Source organism: Equus caballus, chromosome 11 (assembly GCF_041296265.1).
Source record: "Equus caballus isolate H_3958 breed thoroughbred chromosome 11, TB-T2T, whole genome shotgun sequence".
In the NCBI taxonomy this organism is placed as follows: Eukaryota; Metazoa; Chordata; class Mammalia; order Perissodactyla; family Equidae; genus Equus; species Equus caballus.
In genome coordinates this window covers 951,636-972,870 of record NC_091694.1, presented here as the reverse complement: position 1 = coordinate 972,870, position 21,235 = coordinate 951,636, and the positions used below count along the sequence as shown (strand labels likewise).

General features: G+C 54.1%; 1 protein-coding gene and 1 non-coding gene across 11 annotated transcripts in view; both read right to left on the bottom strand.

Moving 5' to 3' along the window:
- CSNK1D (casein kinase 1 delta) overlaps window positions 1-10,685 on the bottom strand; it is a 40,079-nt gene extending 29,394 nt beyond the window's left edge. For 2 of the 10 annotated variants that reach the window (XM_070226779.1, XM_070226780.1), the window contains exons 1-2: window positions 9,197-9,478; window positions 3,763-3,873 (exon numbers count right to left, since the gene is read on the bottom strand). In XM_070226779.1, the coding sequence (XP_070082880.1) occupies window positions 3,763-3,778 (16 nt within the window). In that variant the 5' untranslated portion in view covers window positions 3,779-3,873; window positions 9,197-9,478. Of the gene's footprint in view, window positions 1-3,762; window positions 3,874-4,524; window positions 7,511-9,196; window positions 9,479-10,183 lie in introns of those variants that run through there. The other 8 variants (XM_023651716.2, XM_070226776.1, XM_070226774.1 and 5 more) reach the window with 8 other exon arrangements.
- On the bottom strand, window positions 2,578-2,684 carry MIR9107 (microRNA mir-9107). The gene has a single exon (NR_128135.1). It is a non-coding gene; the product is annotated as a microRNA mir-9107 (primary transcript).
- Window positions 10,686-21,235: the final 10,550 nt, after the last annotated feature.

Genomic DNA, 21,235 nt, shown 5'->3' with positions numbered 1-21,235 from the left:
TCGAGGCACTGTCCCTCACAGCAGAAAACCAGAAGCAAGCCACAGCTCCCTACAACAGACAGAACTGTTTAGAAGACAGCGATGAAAATCACTGAACTACACTGTGCCAACACAGAGGAATCTCAGGAACACGCTGGGTCAAAAAAGGAAAGTTGTAGAATACATCCAGTAAGATTGTATGACATATATTCCAAAGTTTTCAGTACTAAAAAGACGCATGGTGTGAGGGCTGGCCCTATGGCCTAGTGGTTAAGGTTGGCACGCACAGCTTCAGCGGCCTGGGTTCAGTTCCGGGAGTAGACCTACACCATTTGTCAACGGCCATGCTGTGGCAGCATCCCACACACAAAATAGAGGGAGACTGGCACAGATGTTAGCTCAGCAAATAAAGAAAGAAAGAACAAACTAGGCAAGGGCATGGGGGAGACAGACTTCAGCGTGTGCTTCTCCCCTGGAGGAAACACTGGGCCAGGTGTAGGGGTGCTGAGGGTGTCCTGCTGCCTCTCTCAGGTGGGCGGGGGTCATGCAGGTTGACCTTAGCGTTCTTTTTTTTTTTTTTTTTTTGAGAAAGATTAGCCCTGAGCTAATGTCTGCTGCCAATCCTTCTCTTTTTGCTGAGGAATACTAGCCCTGAGCTAACATCCGTGCCCATCTTCCTCTGCTTTATATGTGGGACACCTGCCACAGAATGGCTTGATGAGCGGTGCCATGTCCGCACCCAGGATCTAAACCGGCGAACCCCGGGCCGCCGAAGCAGAACATGCGCACTTAACCGCTGGCCACTGGGTCGGCCCCGACCTTAGCACTCTTGATACCAAAGTGTTATGTATATTTTTTGGTACTGTAAAACATCTCAGACCATGACTGCCTAAAACAAAATGTGGGAAGCAACCAGGCGTGTAAGAGGACAGAAGTGAACTCAGGTAAAACTGCCCGTTTTCGCCTACCCTCAGGGCAGAGCCCCTCCCTCAGTTTTGGCCTAGATTGTATACACAGGGCACACTCTCCCCTCTCATACCCAACATGCACCATGAGCCTCGACCAGAAGCAGCTGTAAACAAAACAGACTGAAGGGGGAGTACTGTGGAGCTACTTTTGGGGCATCAGGAGTGGAAAGAGGAGTCGGTCCCCCGGCTCTGCCTGGTAGTCCACTCCGTTTTGATAAAAATTTGGTGTCTACCCAAGTCCTTCACCAACATAAGTAATTTAAATTTAAATTTAAATTCTGCTATTTCAGGTTTTTTATCTATCGTCCCAACCAGATCTGTGGAAGGTGGAAGCATCTGGGGCACATTCCTGACCAGTGACCGCCACAGAGGGCAGCTGCACTCCCTCTACAACACTACAACATTCAAATTCAAATCTGTGTTTTTTGCAAAGTTCCACAGCATCTGTGCCTCAGTCTCCTCATTCGTGACATGAGGCTGACCGGCACCTACTGCACAGGACTACTGTGGCAGCAAACATGCCAATGAATGTAAAAAACACTTTTAACAATACCTGACACTAACATGCGTTTTTTTTAATGCCAACTCCTCCCCTAGGCAGACTGGCTGACCGAGCACAGCAGGTTTCTTTAGCTGGGCACAACACCACCATCATCCAGGCAGCATCTTGGACGACCCTGTACTACAACCTAGAGAGTGCAAGGCAGCCTCTTGGCTTTGAACTTTCTCCTACGATGCCAGCAGTATCACCAGTTGCAGGTAAGCCCAGAACGTGGCATAAAAAGATGAGCCACAATTAAAGATACTTGTGCCCCTTTATAGTGACAAGTGGTCTGCACGCACCCACACGAGACATGATGCAGAAGGCTGGTCAACAGCAAAGCCAAAAGGTTTCTGGACAGAGGGGATTCCTACATCCTCTCTGCTGGTCCAAGCTTAATCTCCATTAGAATGAGTTCACAGAACGCTACCAGAATTATATACTCTGCTTTCCTGGACATAACCTGTTTGCTAAAATAGAGATCTTTACATCTTGATGGTACCCACCAAGTGCGGATCTAAAATAGGAGGAAAATCTGATCTATGTGTGGGGAACGACCAGACAGGAGACGGTCCATTTCTGGAATCCTGGTGAGTTTCTGGGATCCCAGAGAAGAGGCACAGGAAGACCAAGAGAGCAAGTGATCCTTCACATCCTAAAGCAGGGGTTCAAAATGGGAAGCAACGTCACACCCTGGGATATTTAGCAACATCTGGAGACATTTTGGATTGTCCCAACTAGGGCAGAGGGCTGCTACTGGCACCTAGAATGCTGCTCACCATCCTACGTGCAGAGGACAGTCCCCACAACAAACGGCAATGGTGCTGAGGTTGAGAAATCTTGTTCTAAACCAAGTAACTCTTCACTTCAGAATCTCAGTCTGCTGAACCAGTTCCTATCCCAGGGCCTCAGTGGGCCATTTTCCTTGCCTCCGCCCTTGGGCACCCCCAGCTTGCGAGTTCTCACAGAGATGCTGCTCCTTAAAACTCAACAAGGCTTTTAAGCTGGGAGATTTCATTCAACCCCCAGCACCAGGCTGTTCCCCAACATGAAGGCCACAACCTGAGTCACTTGGTTCTACTCGTCACCACCTTCAAAGCTGTGCAAATGTCCTGAATGCCTGAGAAGCCTGCCCTCTGCTGTGGGCCACCAGAGGGCAAGCTCACTGGCTGGGTCCTCTGCTGACCTCTCCCTGGGACCACAGGGGCCAGGGAGTTTTCATCCCCATGTGCCAGTCAAGAGCCCACAGCTTTCTCTGGTCCCATGAAACCTGCGACAGGATGCACCAGACACCTCCTTTGCAATGGGCCCCACAGAACTGTTTGCATCGCCCTGAGGTGTATCTGCTGCTAAAGGGACACTGTGCCATGTAAACTGAGAAACGCTGATTTCTAGTTGCAGCACACATTCAACTGCTTTTGTAGAGGAAAGACGTCAAAGTCAAATCACCAGTTCTCCCTTTCCGCCTGACAAAAGGGCTCATACAGACTCTGAAGACAAGCTTTCCCTCAGCAAAGTGCTAAGAGCACCCCCTCCAACTATGAAAGCACCACTGCGGCTTCTGACTTGAAGGGTTTCCAAAGAGGAAGCAGCACAGTCATTCTTCAGACACAGAGCCCTGCTTCCGAAGAGAGCTCAAAACATTCAGGGCAGAGCCTGGAGCTTCCTGAGCTCCCTGCAGAGCAGCCGGATGCGCCCTTCATCATGCTGCAGTGTCTTCAGGACTCTAAGACCCCAAAAACATCCCCTCCTGCTCCATTGGCCAAACTATTTTGAAGTCCACAGAATTCCAAAAGTTAGACTGTGATCAGTATGAGCACGTCCAACATCACATCCCCTTAGGCCCGGGGGTTTCACAGAAACTAAGCTGGAAGGGGTTGCAGAGGTCACTGAGTTCAAACCCCTTGTTTCACTTAGCCGAGTTTGAAGGGGCCTCCCCAAAGCTGTAAGCAAAGTGTGTGACTGAGGTGGCAGGCACGACAATCAGCAATGTGCTGGAAAAATCAAAATTCATACAAACTCTGAGTTCAGAGACACTACTAGGTAACGTGAAGCTAAGGAAGGTAGCGCTTACGCAAAAAGCATAAAATCACGTTTCTTTTTGTTGAATGAGGCTCTGTAGGCCTTTCAGCATGTGAAGGCAGACTCATAACTGCACCAGGGTGTGGATGTTTCCCTCTCTTTCCCAAAATAAACCAGAGGCTTTGCCTCCCGACACATTCTCCCTCATCAAACACAACCCTGGTTTTCTCTCTTAACAGGTAAATGGCATACCTCCTCCCTGCATCATTTTGTAGATTTTGCTCTCTATGTGGAGCTGAGGGTGTTTGGTTTTGACACATTCAAGCTTGATGGCAACTTCTTCTCCTGCAGCAATGTCCGTACCTTGGCAAAGAAACAAAATCAAACATTAATTATCTGGTGTCTACCACCCAGCCCAATGCTACAACACGCTGGAGAAACAATAAGCACCATTTGAGTCTTCCACCAAGGACCAAATAACAGATGCTCTCTATTTCCCAGCACAAGATGGTGTCAGTGGTCGAAAAACCCCTGTGGAAAATTACCCTTATTTTCACTTTTTAAAACAGAAGTATTTGATATGTACAGGAAGTCATATTTGGCATTCCACCACCCACTTCCATGTCCCCCCTCAGATAATGTCACTAGGTGACCGGACCCAGAGACAGGCCAATAATGCAGTTCTCTCCTTAGGACTCTCATCTTTTCTGGTCTGAACCTTCCTACCCAGCCTGTTGGTCACCCCTGCATTTACCCAGCCAAGGCCAGACTTGGAGTCCCAGGGTAACTCTGCGTGTTCCTGCACCACAGTCTGTGTGCATCCGTTTCTCCACGCTGCCAATAGGCCCATTTGGGTGTGTGTCAGCCTTTCTCTAGACGGAGGGCTGAGTTTTTATCAAACACTCACACAGCCTCAGCTCACCTAGACTGGGTATTGAGCCACACACATCTCAACAGTCAGAGCACTTCTCAAGTGGGCTTGGTTCCCACAAGGTGGCATAAGTCATTACTAACCCATCACAGGCCAGGCCAAGGGATGCCCAGGGAGGCTCAGCAAACCCCTCTCTTCCTGGGGACAGGACATCACTGTGCGTTTCTTCCTGATGCTAGACCAGGAGGGTGAACTCTGTCTTCAAAGCCCTAACTATATGTATACAACATAGCCCTGTCACACAGCTTTTTTCAGTTTCCTGCTAAAATACCTCCCAATTACCAGCCCATGAGTTTAAAGGCAAAATTAAAATTTTTATCTAAAAATCATTGTATTTCTGCTTTACTCTAGTAAGAAACTGCAAACGTGACAACCACCACCCCTCCAGGCTGCACACAAATGCCACAAATGCTCTGTCTGACCCAAAGCTGTGTCTACAAGACCTTCCTCAAGGAGCTTTAACTGGAGAGAATGGGAAAGAAGTCTCACGCAGAACATACCCAACTCTCCTCTTGCTCTCCTCAGAGGTTCCTTCTAAGTATAAAACACTTCAATCCCTCCCAGCAGTATAGTTATTTGTGAATGAATTAACACTGGTTCCAGCAGCCCAGAAAGAACCCAGGACATGTCCTTCCCAGGGAGACTGTAGTGCTGTGCAAAGCAACCTGGCCAGTCGTTGGCGACTCAGTTTCTCTCGCCATCTGAGTTTAGCAGGCTGTTTCACAAGGGAGTTGTGGAGATGCGTGGGTAAATGGTTACAAATCACTTTGAGATTCCCAGACAAAACACAGAGTAAAACCGGCAAGCATTACAATGATACACCTTCAGGAGGGCTGCCTGCTGGAAGTCATGTGTCCAGTAAATGCCCAAGAACCAGAGCAACAGTCTCCTCTTGTCTGCTCAGATGGCTGCATGAGTGTGGCCATTTCCAGAGAGCCTGGATCCAAAACCGGTTGCCGATACCAGGGTTCCATGGGAATAACCACCATTTGATCACTGCCAGTGACCATTCTAGATTTAAGAACTTCATTTATCATTCCACAAAGACTCTTTTGGGCACTCAGAAGAAAGACAGGCAATACATTTTGTTCCTCCTGCCTGCAGTTGGGACAATCTATCCAATTACAAGAGAAATGACTTCATCGTTAAATGTACTGTGCAAACGAAAAATGAACTCAGAGTTCCTGTGAGGACCTGGAACTCTGAACTGAACTCGCCAGCCCAGGAAGAAGGGATGACTCATCTTACTAATCACATCAGCAATTCCCTGCTCCCCAGAGCAAGAGCCTAGCCTCTGGGGGGAGCACTCTTGCCCCTCCAATTATGTCAGCAGTGCCGCCTTGTCAGGAGGCAAGGCCTCAATGACAAGACAGCCTGGGCCCATGCAGGCTATCTACCAGACTAGCACCTTCCAGAAGGAAGAGAACATTTCTAGCTCCACTCTACCATGGCTGATAAAGCTAACGTCTGACAGTCATCCTGGCAATACTAACAGCCTTGGCGACAAACGATCACAGGCATCTGTGGAACACAATATGAATTCCATCCTCCTATCAATGGTCCAGTCCTCCCACAGGATCACACGAGCAACAGAGCCAGGCCTCTGCAGGATCACAGAAGATGCGAAGGTTGCCCCAAGTCTGATGACTCAAAGAGGAGAGGCTGGATGTGGCCTCTAGCACACACTCGTCTGGGAGGTCTTAGCCCACGGGAGAAGTACCAAGCAGCAGAGCTTCAAGTTCTGTGCATTCCATGGGAACCAAACTTCACAGGCTACTGAGTAAAACTGAGGTCCACCAGCGTGCAGCCCTCCAGCCCTGCCCCTGCTCCAGGCTGACCATGGCCCCTGTGCTCCACTGGTGGTGTTGCTCCAAGTCTAGTCCTCAAACTGCCACCAGTCCACAGAGGGACAAATACAGGATAGTGAGGAAGCACCACAGAGCTCCAACAGCAACATGACATGCTGCAGCATTTTAATTTTATTTTACAGAAGTATTCGTCTCCAACAGATTAGAAATTACAAAACCTGGTCCTTCACCACAGGTAACTTTTAGAAGTATGTACTTCTAGATGAGGAACAAGAATTTAGAAGATACCACTGAGCTCTGGGTTCCAGGTTCAGGACAAGTCAAAACCAAGTAGCGTGTACATATTCACTTACACTGTCTGCATCTCCTGAGGGGTTTTGATCTCCCAACAACCCCAACTCTTCTGTGCAGCTTAACAGCCCCAACCAGACAAGAGTCCCCGCACAAGACAAAATGTTCATCTATGTTTAGACACAGATCCATGCTGGTCCTAGGAAAAGAAAACTATGTCCCTCAAGTTGAGCAGACAAAGGCAGATGGTCAATTAAGAGCACCTAATCCCAAGTTTGTCCCTGATCTGGGCCAGGAAGGTAACTCCCACTGAGGACTGTCTCATCGATGAAGAAACAGGGAGAGGCCTCAGAAGAGCAGGGCAAAGGTCCTCCTCACAGGGCAGCTGTTGACAAGGCAGCTGATGCAGGACCATGACTTCTCATTAAAAATGTTCAGGCCACCACCCGAAGAATGCAGGCAGATGACAATGAAAACTGCAGCGAGGACACGCGCCTGCTCTCCTCTCCTGGCCAGCCAGCCAGCCACCATTTTGGAACTCCTACGGCGTGCCAGGTGTCTTGCTAGATATCGCTGAAGAGAAACGAAAGTCAGCAAGGGGAAAACACGAAAATCAAACGTGACGAGATTAGTAAGCTTTAGCTCCCAAAAGGTCTTTGTGTACATCATGAAGTCAGACCACACAGTCCGTCCAGGTAACAGGTGGATGGACCAAGCCATGCTCTGATAAAGTGATGGAGCAACAGGATCAAGTACAAATGCTACCAGCTGGCAGGAAGAAAACCCCTTTTCTGCCAATCACGAATAGGGTGGGGTCCGAGGACCCTGCTGACTGCCTCTAGAAGACATGCATGAGAACAGAGCTCCATGGGAACAGGGGGCTCATGCTGCCCCTCTGGCACTTGGCGCCTCACAGGCACTCCACGAACACCAGCTGAACCAAACAGCAACTGTGCCGGCTGGCACCACCACACAGCCTGGGCCCCGGCACACTGCCCGCACACACTCTTCTCCCCTCAGCTCCAGTGGGCACACTAGAGTTTGAAACACATGGTCCACATTAAGATCACTGGTTTTCCCTTTGTTTTCAAATGTATAAGAGGTACACTGCCAGCAAAGTGAAAGAACTTCTGGTTCCCACTGCCTCAAACACACCAGCTCCAGCAGCAAGGGGGAACAAGCACGTGGAAGCTAAAGCTGAGGAAGGCACAGGGCTGAGCAGGCTTCGCCTTATGCCGCCTGCAATTCCAAGTGCAGTGACATCCGAAGTGTGTGCTGCACAAGGTATGGGAGCTCTGAGGCCTTCCCGGCCTGCCTTTCCCAAGAGCCTTCCGGATCTGGCAAGCTTAGAGGAAGGTAGACCAAGGAGAGAGACTGCACGTTTTGGGGGTCTGTGGTAGCTCAAGTCTAGTACATATACTTCCTGAAGCCCAGATATTAGAGAAATAGCCCAAGATATCGCCCTGCTTTGAAGGGGCAATTTGGGGAAGGACTGGAATAACCTAGCAGGGCACAGTGCCGCATGACCATGTCAGCACAGCAGGCCACTGGGAAGGCAGACCAATACTGGGCCTTCTTGGTCGATGAGGCTCTTGGCAAGCTGAAGGACAGCCCTCCCTACTCCCAGTTTCAAACGTCTTGAGAGCACAGAAAGTTCCAGGCAGAAATCCAAGACCCCAAACACCAGGCTCAAAACAAGGTGAACCTACCTGGAGGAGTCAAGGCCTTCTGATCAACAGCAAAAGGGTGGCAGCAATGATTTTAATTGTAATCACACTAGAACACGTAGGACACACCAATTTTCAAGATCACAACTCAATTCTTTAACTAATGCCTGACTAGTTGCCTAAACAAATAGAAAAAGCTATGCTACAGATGATTCGATCCATCCCATGGTCTTTGGACCAGCCTCTTTGACCCTTAACAACAGTATATGGTGAGCTTCCTCAGATCCACCTTTCTAGCCAAACCTTACTCCAGCTAACAAGATCACTCACATTTTCTCGGTGAGGTCGTGCGCAGCCTGAAAGGACGGCCCTGTGGGCCAAGAGCCAATACTGACTGAGGAAGATGGGATGTGCCCAACCCCACACAAGAGACTCTTAAGTGCACGCCGATGGGTGGGCTGTGTGTGTGCCCGGAGCCACAGTCCACCCACCTCAGAACACAGCCGAAGGAGACTGAGGACAGACCCTTCTGGGACCAGTCAGCCTGTCTGCATCGAGCGCTACCGGTGTGCCCAGCACCAGGGGAGGCAGGAAGGACGCAGCGGTGAATAAGCAGAGAGGGTCCCCCACAAAGCTCCCACTCCCGAGAAGGGCTCACACCTCTGTGAATACTCGGTGACAACCGCTCCACGATGCGGCTGTCCGAAGCACAGAGCTGTCTGGCAAGGTCTCAGACCAAAGGACGAGAAGTTTCATAATGTCTACTTTCCGATCCCTGCGTAAGAGTGGCTAATGGACTGGCCTTTCAGTACAGTTCCTAAGTCCTAGATTAAAACTTCTGCCAAAATCTATTCTTCTATAAATAAGGCAAACAGCTTGCATTTACCCAGCACTTTGCCTCCCAAAACGCTGCTGAGAAAGCAGCCGGCTGACTACTGGATATAAATATTTAAATAGTAAATTCCAAATGTCTCCGAAGTGTTTCTTACTCAACAAGACAGTGAGGCAGAAGAATAGGTTCAACGGCTCCCCGATGGCAGTGACCGGGCTACCCAGTGGGGTCACCAGGCGCCGGAAGCAGTTAGGAACGACCCGAACACGGCGACTCCTCTCAGCGCTGCCACCCCCAGCCCTGCGTCTCCTCCAGATGACAAGAGGGACGGCTGCGGCGGCGAGCGCACACCCTTGGGTCGTCCGAAAGGCGCAGCCCGAGGCACTGCCCACACCGGAAGCTCTTCCCGAGCCCCTGACAGGTGCGCCGCCCAAACAAAACGCCAGAGAGGGGCTGTGAGCCACACGACACGCGGACCCCCGAACGCGCCGACGCCAGTCCTCCTGCACACCCACCGCGCGCCAGGCGGCACCTCCCCAAACCCAGGCGGTGGGCAACGACTTACACACTGCAGAAAAGTTATTTTGAAATTCCCAACTTTCAGATTCAGGCCCACCTTTCCTCACACACGTGTGTGCGCGTATTCTCTCACTGCACACCCGAAACAATCCAGAACCTTCAAGTCCCACGCGTGTTTTTAGGCTCTACCTTGCGAATTTCCAAAGCCGCGGGGCAGGCGCGCGGGCAGGGCTTCCTGCTCCCCGCCCCTCGTCCTGCCGGCACCCTCACCCCGACCTCGGCCCGTCGCCTGACTCACGCCCGGCCGGGCGCAGGGGCCCGGGACCGAGCTCGGACGCGCGACACGTCCCCAGCCGCCACGCAGCGCCGCCCCGCCGTCGGGGGCCCACGGGCCGGCCGGCCCGAGCGCACGGCCGCACAGGCCCGGGGGACGCGGGAGCCTCGCGCCGGCCTGGGCTCCCGCGCCCGCCCGCACGTGCCAGGACGCGGGGCCGCACGACGCCCGACGGCCTGCGCCCGCCCGCGGGGACACCGCCACCCGGGCGCGGCGCGCTGGGGCAGGTGCCGCGGGGCCGGCTCCCACCGCGGCCGCGGCGCCCGGCCCGGCCCGGGGGAGGCGCCTCACCGAGATAGATGTCTCCGAAGGAGCCGCTGCCGATCTTGCGGCCCAGCCGGTACCTGTTCCCGACCCTGAGCTCCATGGCGGCGGCGGCGGCGGCGGGCCCGGCTCGCTCCTGCCCTCCCGGCCGCTTCCTGGGTCTGAGCTCGGGGAGGCGGCGCCGCCGCTGCCGCTACTGCGGGTCCGGCTGCCGGCTCCGCCCCCCTCACGGCCCCGCTTTCACCATGGCTTTCTGGCCGCCCCGCCGCTCCCAGCGCCTCAATACGGGGCGGAGGGGACAGTGCGAGCGCCGCCGCCCCTGCTCCGGGCCCCACCGGCCCCGCTAGCCCTCTCCCCGCCGCGGATGGACTCGGATCTCCCGGGCCTGAATCCCCCTTCAGCTGCCTAAAGGAGCCGCCGCCATCGCGCTGTGACGTCACTTCCCCTAGCAACCCGGTGGGGCCGGGCCGCGCTGCCCGAGGGGCGGGGCCGCGCAGCCCGAGGGGCGGGGCCTCGCAGCCCGAGGGGCGGGGCCGGGGGCGAGCGCACCCCGGCGAGACCCTTTGTCGCTTTGCCCTTCTGTCCGCGAGCGGCCGGGGGCGGGAGCCCAGCGTCAGACCCTGTCCCACATGCAGGCTCCACGTGCTCGCGTAGGGAGCTCGCTTGCCCACACAGGAGGAAGCCAGTGGCTCTTCGCGACAGGCCTGGGACAGGCCTCCAGGCAGTGCCCTTAGCAGGAGGGCACGAGAGGGGCCGAGCCCGTCGCTCCAGGACCCTGGCACCCGCAGCCTCGGGACTCTCCAGGAGGAGGCCGCCCTTCCTGGTCCGGCGGCTGGAGGGACACAGGCCGGGCCACAAGGGACCCCGGGGTGCACGGGCGTCTTGGGGTGGCCGGGGGCTGGCTGGGGACGTCTACTGTGCGGTTCCTCTCCCGTCCTACTGTGCCAAGTCCCTGGCTTGCAGCTCAGCCTGCTGTCACACCTGAAAGGTGAAGGGGAAGCTACCAGGGTTTCAAAGGGTAAGCCCGGACTGCCTGCCTCTCCAGTCCCATGGGCCTGGAGAGTGAGACAACGTTTTTCTCTACTTTGTGTTGAGTCTGAATGTTCTTCCTTGCAAAAGAAAGCAAGAATGTTCAAGTTCAGGCTGGTGACCAGGTTCATAGATCTGAACTCTTGATTCCAATCACTGGGAAGGGAGTCCCCCAGAGAGGCATGGAAACCAGGAAGGAATGACTTTCCTGTGGGTGCTTCTCTAGGCCTATCCCCCACCCCAGCTAAAAAGAAAGAACCATAAAACCAGCTGTTAATACAGCAGAGTGAGTGCCCTCCTGTGGTGCACGGCACAGTGGTCTCGCCACTCCCAAATCCTCCCTCTCCACCACTCAGCCTCAGTGGTGCAGCCCCTGCCGGAAAATAGTTGGAGGTTAAGTTGGGGAGACCGGCACAGCGTCAGTTCCTGAGCATTACAAACAGTGCCTGGAGACGGAGAGAGAAGGCACAAAGCAAGCCAGGATCAGTCGCTAATGAATGGTGGGCAATTGGGATCACCCCACGTCCATGCACAGTAGGCAGCCCAGTCTCTGTCTTATGAGGGCTGGGGGGATTTTGCCAAACTAGTAAATATAGCCTTGTTGGCAGCATTCGCTGATAAACAGTGCCCAGTTCCCCTGCCAGAGAAAGCCATGAGTGTAAACGGGAAACAGAAAGGGGCCTGGCACCCCCTTCCTGGAAATACTGGATCGGCCACTCCCTCAGCTGCCCTGGGCTGATTGCTCGCCAGTGGTCCTCCTCCTGAGCCTTGGTGTCCTCTCTCAAAAAGAAGCTACAGCTCTTTGAGCTGCCCCCTGGGCCCTCCGGTTCTGCCTCCTTCACCTGTTTGTTCTCAGAGTTGGTCAGGACAACCGGCAGACAGTAGGACCAAAGTCCTTGCTTGTGTTTCAGTCCACGGCTGTGACAGGGAGTGGTCAGAAAAGGCCTGGGCAGGGACAGAGCCACTGTCTTTGAGAGGCCTCACCAGGGGCCTGTGCCAGGGTTCCAGGCCCCCATATCCCAGCACTGTGCTGCAGGTGGTCTGCCCCTGCGACTACAGTGTCCCTGTGTGTGCCTCAGTTTCCCATGTGTGAAGTACCCTTGCAGGGCCAGGGCTTGCAGAGGCTGCGCTCGGACAGCTGCTTCCCCACTTCCAGCCTCCACACTCTTGGGGTCAGAATCCTCTCTGTGCTGACGGCAGCGGCCAGCCACTCTCTTATCCTGCTCTGCCATTCACTTTGTGACCATGAGAAGGGCCAGAATCACTGCCCAGAGCCTCCCTCAGAGTGTGGCCTGTGGACCAGGAGTAGCAAGGGAGAAAGCCTGCTGGTACAGGAGGCTCTCACACACGCCCGTGTTGTTATTGGGAATGGCCTTGGACGTAGCAGGCACTCAGTAAACTCTGGCTTCATGAATGACTCATGTAGATGAACTCCTAGCTCCTAGGCCAGGCCATCCCCAAACAGAACTGCAAGGCCCAGACCCTGCCTTCGCTGCTGGGGCCACCTCCCTCGGCTGGGCCCCCAGCTGCGTTTCACTACCCACTCCCAGCCTCATGCTGCTGGCAAGGGTGCTGGCCTGTGACATCTTGTCCCTCAAAATTTGTACAAGCCAGGACTCCCCAGGTGTTTTCCCGACTGGGCAGGTGTCCCTCTGCCCCTGCCTGGGCTCTTTTTATTTCAATCCAAAACTGCAGTAGGGGGAAAGTCTCACCCAAAAGGCTAGGGGGTTGGAGGCTGGAGGCCTTTCGGGCCCACCCTTCGCCCTGCCCCGGGACTCTTGGCACAGACCCATATGTGTCCCTGCTGCGCTTCTGCTAGGATCCCGCATGTCTGCAGACCATTCCCACTCCAGGCGGCACCTGGTGTTAATGCACTTCCAAATACTTTGTCCCCTTCATTGTGACCCAAACTCCCTGTGACCACCTGGACAGACGAAGAGGCATGTGAGGGGAGCAGACTCCCGGACTGTCCTCCGTCCTCCGTCCTCTGTAAAAGCAGAGCCGAGGGAAATGGGCTGAGAACGGCCTGTCCTGGGCATGCATGATTTCCCCGTGCTTGCCACCGTGTGTGTCTGTGCACATGTGTGGGCAGCTTCGTGGAGATATAGTTCACATACCACACAATTCACCCATTTAAACTGTACAACTCAATGGTTTTTAGTATATTCACGAAAGTGCACAATCATCGCCACAGTTTTACATTTTCATCACCCCCTCAAAAGAAGCCCCTGCCCTATAGCTATGTCCCCCACGCCCAGTGAATGAATGGAGGGCTATGCTCTCATTGCTCGTGTGCTGTGCCGCTCTCCGAGGTCTGGCCAGGGCTGGCCTCAGCTGCGGAGGTTTGTGTTTTCCTGCCCCCTGAGAGGCACATCTTCCTTCTCCCATCCTGGCCTCATGCCAAGGGTTCCCATCAGACCCCCTAGGGACGGGAGGCAGGTGCACACTCCAGTCTCCAGAAGCGAGAGGCGCATGCATATGTGTGTCCTTGGAAAGACGCCTGACCTGGGATTGGACACAGGACGGGAGACACTGTGGGGTCCTCGGTGCTGTCTCTCATGATGGCCCTGCACCTCCCGGCTGCTTGGCTCAGCTGTCCTTCCTCCTCTGGCTGGCATGCTCTGGCTTCTAGTAGTTTCTGTCCCTTGAGCTCCCCACTGTCACTCCGTTCAGCTTTGTGAGAGAAGGTAACTGGCTGGTCCTGGTTGGACAGTTCTTTTCCACCCTAGGTCACAGGTCACTGGCAAGCCCAAGCACAGCACCATGGAGCCAATTAATAGGGGCGGGGGCCGGGGACAGGGTCATTTGCACAAATCATGATCACCTGTGGGTTCCCCTTGGCCAGAGCTGTGGGCAGCCCAGAGTCACTGAGGAGGAGCTTTGTGCCGCGGGCTCAGGCGTACCCTGGAGAGAAGGTCATCCCAGCTGCTGCCGTCCTCGCATCGCTCCCATGCAAACCCCCAGAGGTTGAAAGTCTCCTCATTTCCGCTCCTGCTGTTCACCAGACCATGGGGATGCTGACCCGGGTTGTTCCGTTAGAGATTAGCCTTGCAAGATGCAGAAACTGAGGCCCAGAGAGGCTGTCTTGTTAAAATTTCTAGATTTTGCAGGCAGCTGCAATTTGAAATAGTCCATATGATTTTTTTTTAAAGATTGGCACCTGAGCTAACATCTGTTGCCAATCTTTTTTTTCCTTCTTCTTCTCCCCAAAGCCTCCCAGTATATAGTTGTATATCCTCGTTGTAGGTCCTTCTGGTTCTGCCATTGGGGACACTGCCTCGGCACGGCTTGATGAGCAGTGCCATGTCCACGCCCAGGATCCAAACTGACGGAGCTCCGGGCCACCAAAGTGGAGCGCACAAACTTAACCACTCAGCCGTGGGGCCGGTCCCATTCCATATGATTTTAACAAAAGCAGCAAAAAGAGAGGTTCAAGAGTAAATGGGATAGCCAGAAGTTGGAAACAACCCAAGTGTCCCTGGACAGATGAATGGATAAACAAAATGCAGTCCATACACATGATAAAATATTATTCAGTCTTAAAAAGGAAAGGAACATGCTGACACATTCTAAACATGGATGAACCTTGAAGACATTATGCTAAGTGAAAGAAGCCAGACACTAAAGGACAAATCCTGCATGATTCCACTTATGTGAGGCACCTAGAGGAGCTACATTCACAGAGACAGAAGGTCGAGTGGAAGTTACCAGGGGGAGGGAGGGGGAGATGGGGATTGTTTAACGGGGACAGAGTTTCAGTTTGGGAAGCTGAGAGAGTTCTAGAGATGGGTGGGGGGATGGCTGCACAACAAAGTGAATGTATCTAATGCCACTGAACTGTACAGTTAATGCTTAAAATGGTAAATTGTATGTTGTGTGTATTTTACCACAAATTTTTAAAAAACCTATGGGCCAAAATAAAAGAGAGGGGGAGAAGAAGGAGTGGCTAGGCTGGTATAGACAAATCTCTATCTTAAAAGGTTTGGCAGGAGGTGACTTGGGGTCCTTCCTCCTGGAAGGTTTCCCTCCCTCCCTGTCAGCACCTGCTCTCTCTTGCCCCTCCCCTCAGCAGTCCCTGTGACTCCGATGGCTCCAGTCTTTCTTGCTTTCTGCAGCCGGGGTGCAAGAGCTCCAGAGAGCTGCAACGGTACTGTGTGGTCTGCCTGGGTCTTGTGGCTTGTTTGTGTCTTGACTCTGTAACCTAGACATGTGGACAAGGCTGCATGTGGAGAAGGCAGGGGTCCTGGGAAGATGCTGGCTCTGGCAAGCCCAGCGCAGCCACCTGCCCAAAGTCAGGATGATGGCTTTGTTGTCATCCCCTGGGGGGCCGCAGATGCCTCCTCTACCACTGGACCAGGCACCAATAAACCCACAAAGGAAGCGGAGGACGGTTAGCCCAGGAGTCAGAGAGGAAGAGCTGCCGGAAGAGAGAGTGCGAACAACGTCCCCCACGGAGAAAGCCAGAGGAGACAGGGACACACAGCGCAGAGAGGACTCCCTGCAGCCGAGGTCCCTGGCATCTGAACTAGAAAAACGTCAGCCAGGGAACTGAAGGAGGGGGCGGTCATCAATGAGATCAGTGAGCAGCCTTCAAGTCCAGGCGGAAGGAACACCCTTACATCAGAGGAAAAGCAGGAGAAGATGCAGAACACAAGGAGAAAGACCAGAGGCTTAGACCTCCTCAGGAACAGGAGTCCAGGAGGGGCAAAGGGACAGGTGGGTGAGCGAGACTGGGGTCGTTGGACAGATCACTGGACAGCTCCCGGAGCTGAAGAAAGATCCAGGGCTGAGGCTGGCCTGGTGGCGCAGCACTAAGTTTGCAGGTTCTGCTTCAGTGGCCCAGGGTTTGCCGGTTCGGATCCCGGCTGAGGACCTACACACTGCTTGTCAAGCCATGCTGTGGCAGGCATCCCACATATAAAATAGAGGAAGATGGGCACGCATGTTAGCTCAGGGCCAGTCTTCCTCAGCAAAAAGAGGAGGATTGGCAGCAGATGTTAGCTCAGGGCTAATCTTCCTCAAAAAGGCTGCAGGCATGAGAGGTCTGCGAGCTCCAGGCAAGAGGCAGAGAGCCCGTGCTGGTAACCCTCCTAAACTCCACAGGTAGAGAAGAGGTGCTCACATCTTCACTCAAAAAGAAGTTGCTGACAAAAGAAAAAGAGTCAGACTGGCATTGGGCTCCCTGTGTGATCGGAAGCCTGCCGAAAGCATCCCTGGGCAGTCGGGGCAGCTCCCAGGACTCACGTGCCCAGCACGGACACCACCTGTCTGGAAGGGCAAAGAGAGGTCTCCGGGTGGACACCCTGAGCCCAGCCAGGAGGGGCCCAGAGAGGCCTCCTGGTAAACAAGAATGAGCAGAACCCAGATCTCAGGACAGGAGGGTGAAGGGACGAGGAGAGCAGTGGTGAGCGGTCCTTGCCACTCTCCCCCTATATCCATATGTACGCATGTGTGCACACCTGCATGTGTGCCCGTGTACATACATAAGTATGCATGCACATGTGTGCACGTGCACCACGTTGATATGAAGACACCACACACACACATGAGCATGTGCATGTACACATGTGTGCATACATATAGGGTGTGTGTACATATACTTGCATGTGTGCTGACGTGGTGAAAAACAGGTAATGATCATTTATCTGGAACTGGGGAAAGTAAGCGTTAAAGTAAAGCTTCTTGATGTAGAGAGGGTGGCTGCTAGGCACCCTACCAGGAGGCTAGCACTGAAAACTTCGGAAGCTGGGGGGCAGGAGTGGGGGGAGTAGAATCTTTCCAGAGGTCTCATTTTGGGGAGCGGGAGGGGAGAGGAGGGGCTAAATGTCTTCTACAGACCTCATCTCATTGAGGGTGGAAGGTGTGAGGAGTGAGTGCTTTGGTGGGGAAAATAGTTGGTTCTTGTTTTCAAGTAATAGGAGAGAACCCTCTGTGAGCATCAGGAAGTGAATGTAATGTGCCTCGGGGCCTCTGAGGGAGGGACCAAGGTGGGGGAGAAGGAGCAGAGAGAAGCCTGGGCTGCTGGGCAGGAAGCAGCCTCCCCTGAGAAAACTGCCCTTCCAGGCACTGACAGGCTTCCCTCCTGGGCGGCTCCACGGCTTCTGGTCACTTCACTCACTAAGATCCAAGTACCAGTCCGCAACCACGGCCTGTTCCCTGGTCTTCTGGGTCCAGCCTCCCACCCGGCCCAGGTCAGCCTGAGGTTCAGGGTGCCTCCATCTCCCCAACTTGCCTTTTTACCCTAGTGGTCAGGGTCAGAGGAAGGATGGGGAAAGTGGGTGGGTGCCCCAGACAGTGGACACCAGAAACTCTCCCTCAGCATCTCTGTAGGGCTTTCCCATGGGACTCAGGTGTATCTGCCCCACCTGGGGACTGAGACTTATGCTCTCCAACTGTCTGAGCAGGGCACCTGAGAATCCCCAGCCCAGTGCCTTCCAGGCAGCCACCCTGAGCACTGGATACTTTGGGATCAGCTAGTTACAGGCTGTCCTGGCCAGGCCAGGCTGGGTGTGCTGCATAACAAACAGCCCCTTAGGGACTGAGAACAGTGGGAATTTATGTCTTGCTTAATTGGCTTATGCTCCGCACCCATCGTGGCTGGGCGGGGCTCTGCTTGTCCATTGCTCACCAGCCCGGAGAGACGAAACAGCCAGCATCTCAGATGCAGCCAGTCACCGAGTCTGAAGAAGAGAGAGGACCTTGGAGGGGCAGCCGGGGACGGGGACAAGGGGCACTTCTGCACACAATTCATAGTGGCCCCGCCCCACCTCAGGGGCCTGGAAGTGTAGACAGAGAGCTGGGGATGTGTGGTGACCAGCACTAGGACAGCAGGTCGGGGCCTCTGAGCAAGTGGAAGAACTGCCCAAGAGTGACTCTTCTCAGCCTTGCAAGTGGGGACAAGAGACTCCCCACTAGGGTCCCCTTGGGCTGGGGGCCCTGATGCATCCAGGGGCTCTACTGCCATCAGGACAATGCGTCCTTGGGGGCCGTGCAGGGAGGCTCCGGATGTGACATGCGGCCCTGAGAACTGGGTAGGGGTGCTCCTAGAGCCCCTAGCCCGGGCCTGGATGCCGCCACAGAGGGTGGGGGGTGGGGAGGAGGGAGGTCGAGTGCCCCATCCTCTCCGCCGGCCCTCACTTCCTTTCTCAAGGGCAAGGCTCTCACCCATTCCTACCAGGCGACTGCCAGGGGACGGTGGAAGGGGAGAGCAGCCCACCCAGACTTGGTCCCCCAGGAAGTGCTCCCCCCCCACCAATCTGCCCCTCCCTGAGCTTCCTCCAAATGCCCTTGGCTGATGGAAACCACCCTTGGCCTTGAAATGCCAGCCAGCAGGTCAAGTTGCCCCTTAAGGCCAGAGTCCAGCTCTGGGGTGGAGGGGTGGGCTTCTTCACCCCACTGCAGCAGAGCGGGGGCTGCCAGAGCCAGTGATTTGCACCACACATCGGCCCTCCTCTCCCTCTGCTCAAAAACCGCCTGGACTCCCACTAACCTGGGGCGAGGCCCAGAGCCCAACGGCACCACCACCCTGGGGTCAGGCCTGCAGCCTGCTCCCAGCCCCGCCCCTCTCCCCTCTATGCAGAGGCGGAGGGAACTCTCGGAGTTAGGGTCACAATTTGGCAGCAGGCCAGCACCAGGCCTGTGAGGACAGTGGGGCCCTGCCTCAGGGGACACAGACCAAGAGACCAGCCCCACTTGCTCTCAACAAAAGCAGAGTCACCTATTTCACAGATGTCCCAGGCCCCTTTGGGACACCGTGCGCTTGAGCCTGTCTCTTCTTGCTGTGTCCTTGGGACCCCACCATCCAGTGGCGGGCACGGGGCTGCACAGAGACCGGACTTGCCTGCACCTTCTCAGGCCCCCCAGGCTGTGCAGTGGGAGGCCCCAATTCTTACTCTCAGCACCGCCACAGCCGGGGGCTGGGCCTTTCTCAGAAGCTCCCAACTGCCAGGTCAGATGCACTCATTTACCACTTTCTCAGCCACATGTGATCTCTCCAGAACCTTCTGTGGCTCCCCATGGCCAGCAGCAAGAAGTTAAACCCCCTCTTCTGATTAGAGCTCGTCCTCGACAACTGGTCTCACTTCCTCCCAGCCTGGTGTCCACAGCATGGCCATAGAGATGGTTCCAGAGCTCAAATCCCGTGCACGCCCTGCCCTGCTGAATGTTGGCCCAGGGTGGGAGCCCTCGAGCGCTCCCGGTGGGAAGTAAAACAATGCAGCCACTCTGGAAAACAGTTAGGTGCTTCCTCAAAAAGGTGAAGGTAGAGTTACCTTATGACCCAGTAATTCCACTCCTAGGTGCCACCCGAGAGAACTGAAGACGTCTGACCACACAGAGACTGCACGCAAACGTTCATAGCAGCATTACATTATTATATTATACATAATTGTATTATTATTGCCAAAAGTAGAAACCACCCAAATGTCCATAACGGATGAATGGATAAACAAAATGGGGTCTGTCCATACAATGGGATATTTATTATTTAGCCGTAAAAAGGGAGGAAGTTCTGACACACACTACAATGTGGATGAAGCTTGAAAACATTGAGCTAAAGTGAAGTAAGCTGGACTCAAAGGGCCTCATACTGTATGATTCTATTTATGCGAAATGTCTAGACTAGGCAAATCCACAGGGACAGCGGATTAGGGGCTGGGGAGAAAGTGCTGATGGGCGAGGGGTTCCCTTCTCATCTGGGATGATGAAAACATTTCAGAACTAGGTAGAGGTGAGGATTAGACAATATCATAAATGTACAAAAAGCCACTGAGTTGTACACTTTAAAATGGTTAAAATGGTGAATTTTATGTTACGTGAATTTTACCTCAATTAAAAAAACACAGATCAGCCTGGGGACTAAACCCAGATTCCTTGCTGGGGTTTAAAGGGTCCTCACTGCCCCCACCAGAATGACCTGCAGTTCCCTGAGTGCATCAGCATCTCCTGCCCCTGGCTTTTGCACATGCTGCCCCTTCTACCTGAAATGTTTTTGTCTCACACCTTTGCTCAGCTAAGTGCCCTCTGTCTCCTCCCTCCCCAGTGAATGACACCAATCTCATGCCCATGGTTTGTACAAGTGACCAGCAGGACTGCACAGGAGTGGAGGAGCCACCACCTTTAAAGGCAGTGGCTGGGAGTCTGGTCTCAAGGGTTAAGTGCCCAAGTTTCAATTTCTGCTCTGCCACCAGCTATGCAACATTGGGCAGGTAATTCAACCTCTCTGTGCCTTTGCTTTCTCATCTTCGAAACAGGGATAATATTAATAGCACCGAAGCCCTAGGGTTGTGGAGAAAGTTAATAGGGTTACCACATGCACAGTTCAGAACAAGGCCTGGAACCAATCACTGTATAAATATTAGCTGTTTATACAATTACTGTTTACTCGGGAAACGAGTTGTCATGCAGGCAGCAGCTGTGGCGTTTGCCAACAGAGCAGTTGATGGTGCCCAGGCCAGACTGTCGCCTCCAGCTCTGATCCACCGGGCCACCCTGGCCCTTGGACCTGCGGCCCTGTGCCAAGGAGGCAGGGCCAGCACTAATTATTATCCCCATATTTAACAAAATTCACCAACTGAGTCCTTGTCTGGGAGAGTGAGGATGGACAAGCCAACTATCGTAAAGTGAGCAGCAATTACTCGGACAGGCCCAGACGGGCTCCAAGCAGACACCAGGTGGGCACAGGGCTGCGGTTTGCAGTTTCTGGAGGCTTCCATGGGGAGATGACCTTCCTCCAAGATCTGAAGAAGGAGAAGTGACCTTGGCCTGGGGGGAGGGGAGCCAGCAGAGAGGGTCTGTGGTGGGACCTGGCGGGGGGTCTCCCAGGGGTGAGAGCAGCATGCATGTGTACGTGTGTGCAAGGAGGTGTGTACGCATGTGAGTGTGTGCGCATGGTGTGTGTGTCCTGCCCAGTTAGCACCCAGCCGCTGGTGGAAGAGAACTCCAGGAATGCTGGGTCACCCAGGGTCCTGTCTGGACTGAGGCACCCGTGGGAGCTGGGAAGAGCAGACTTCCCTTTCCAGGTGCTCTGTGCCAACCCTATGACTAACAGAG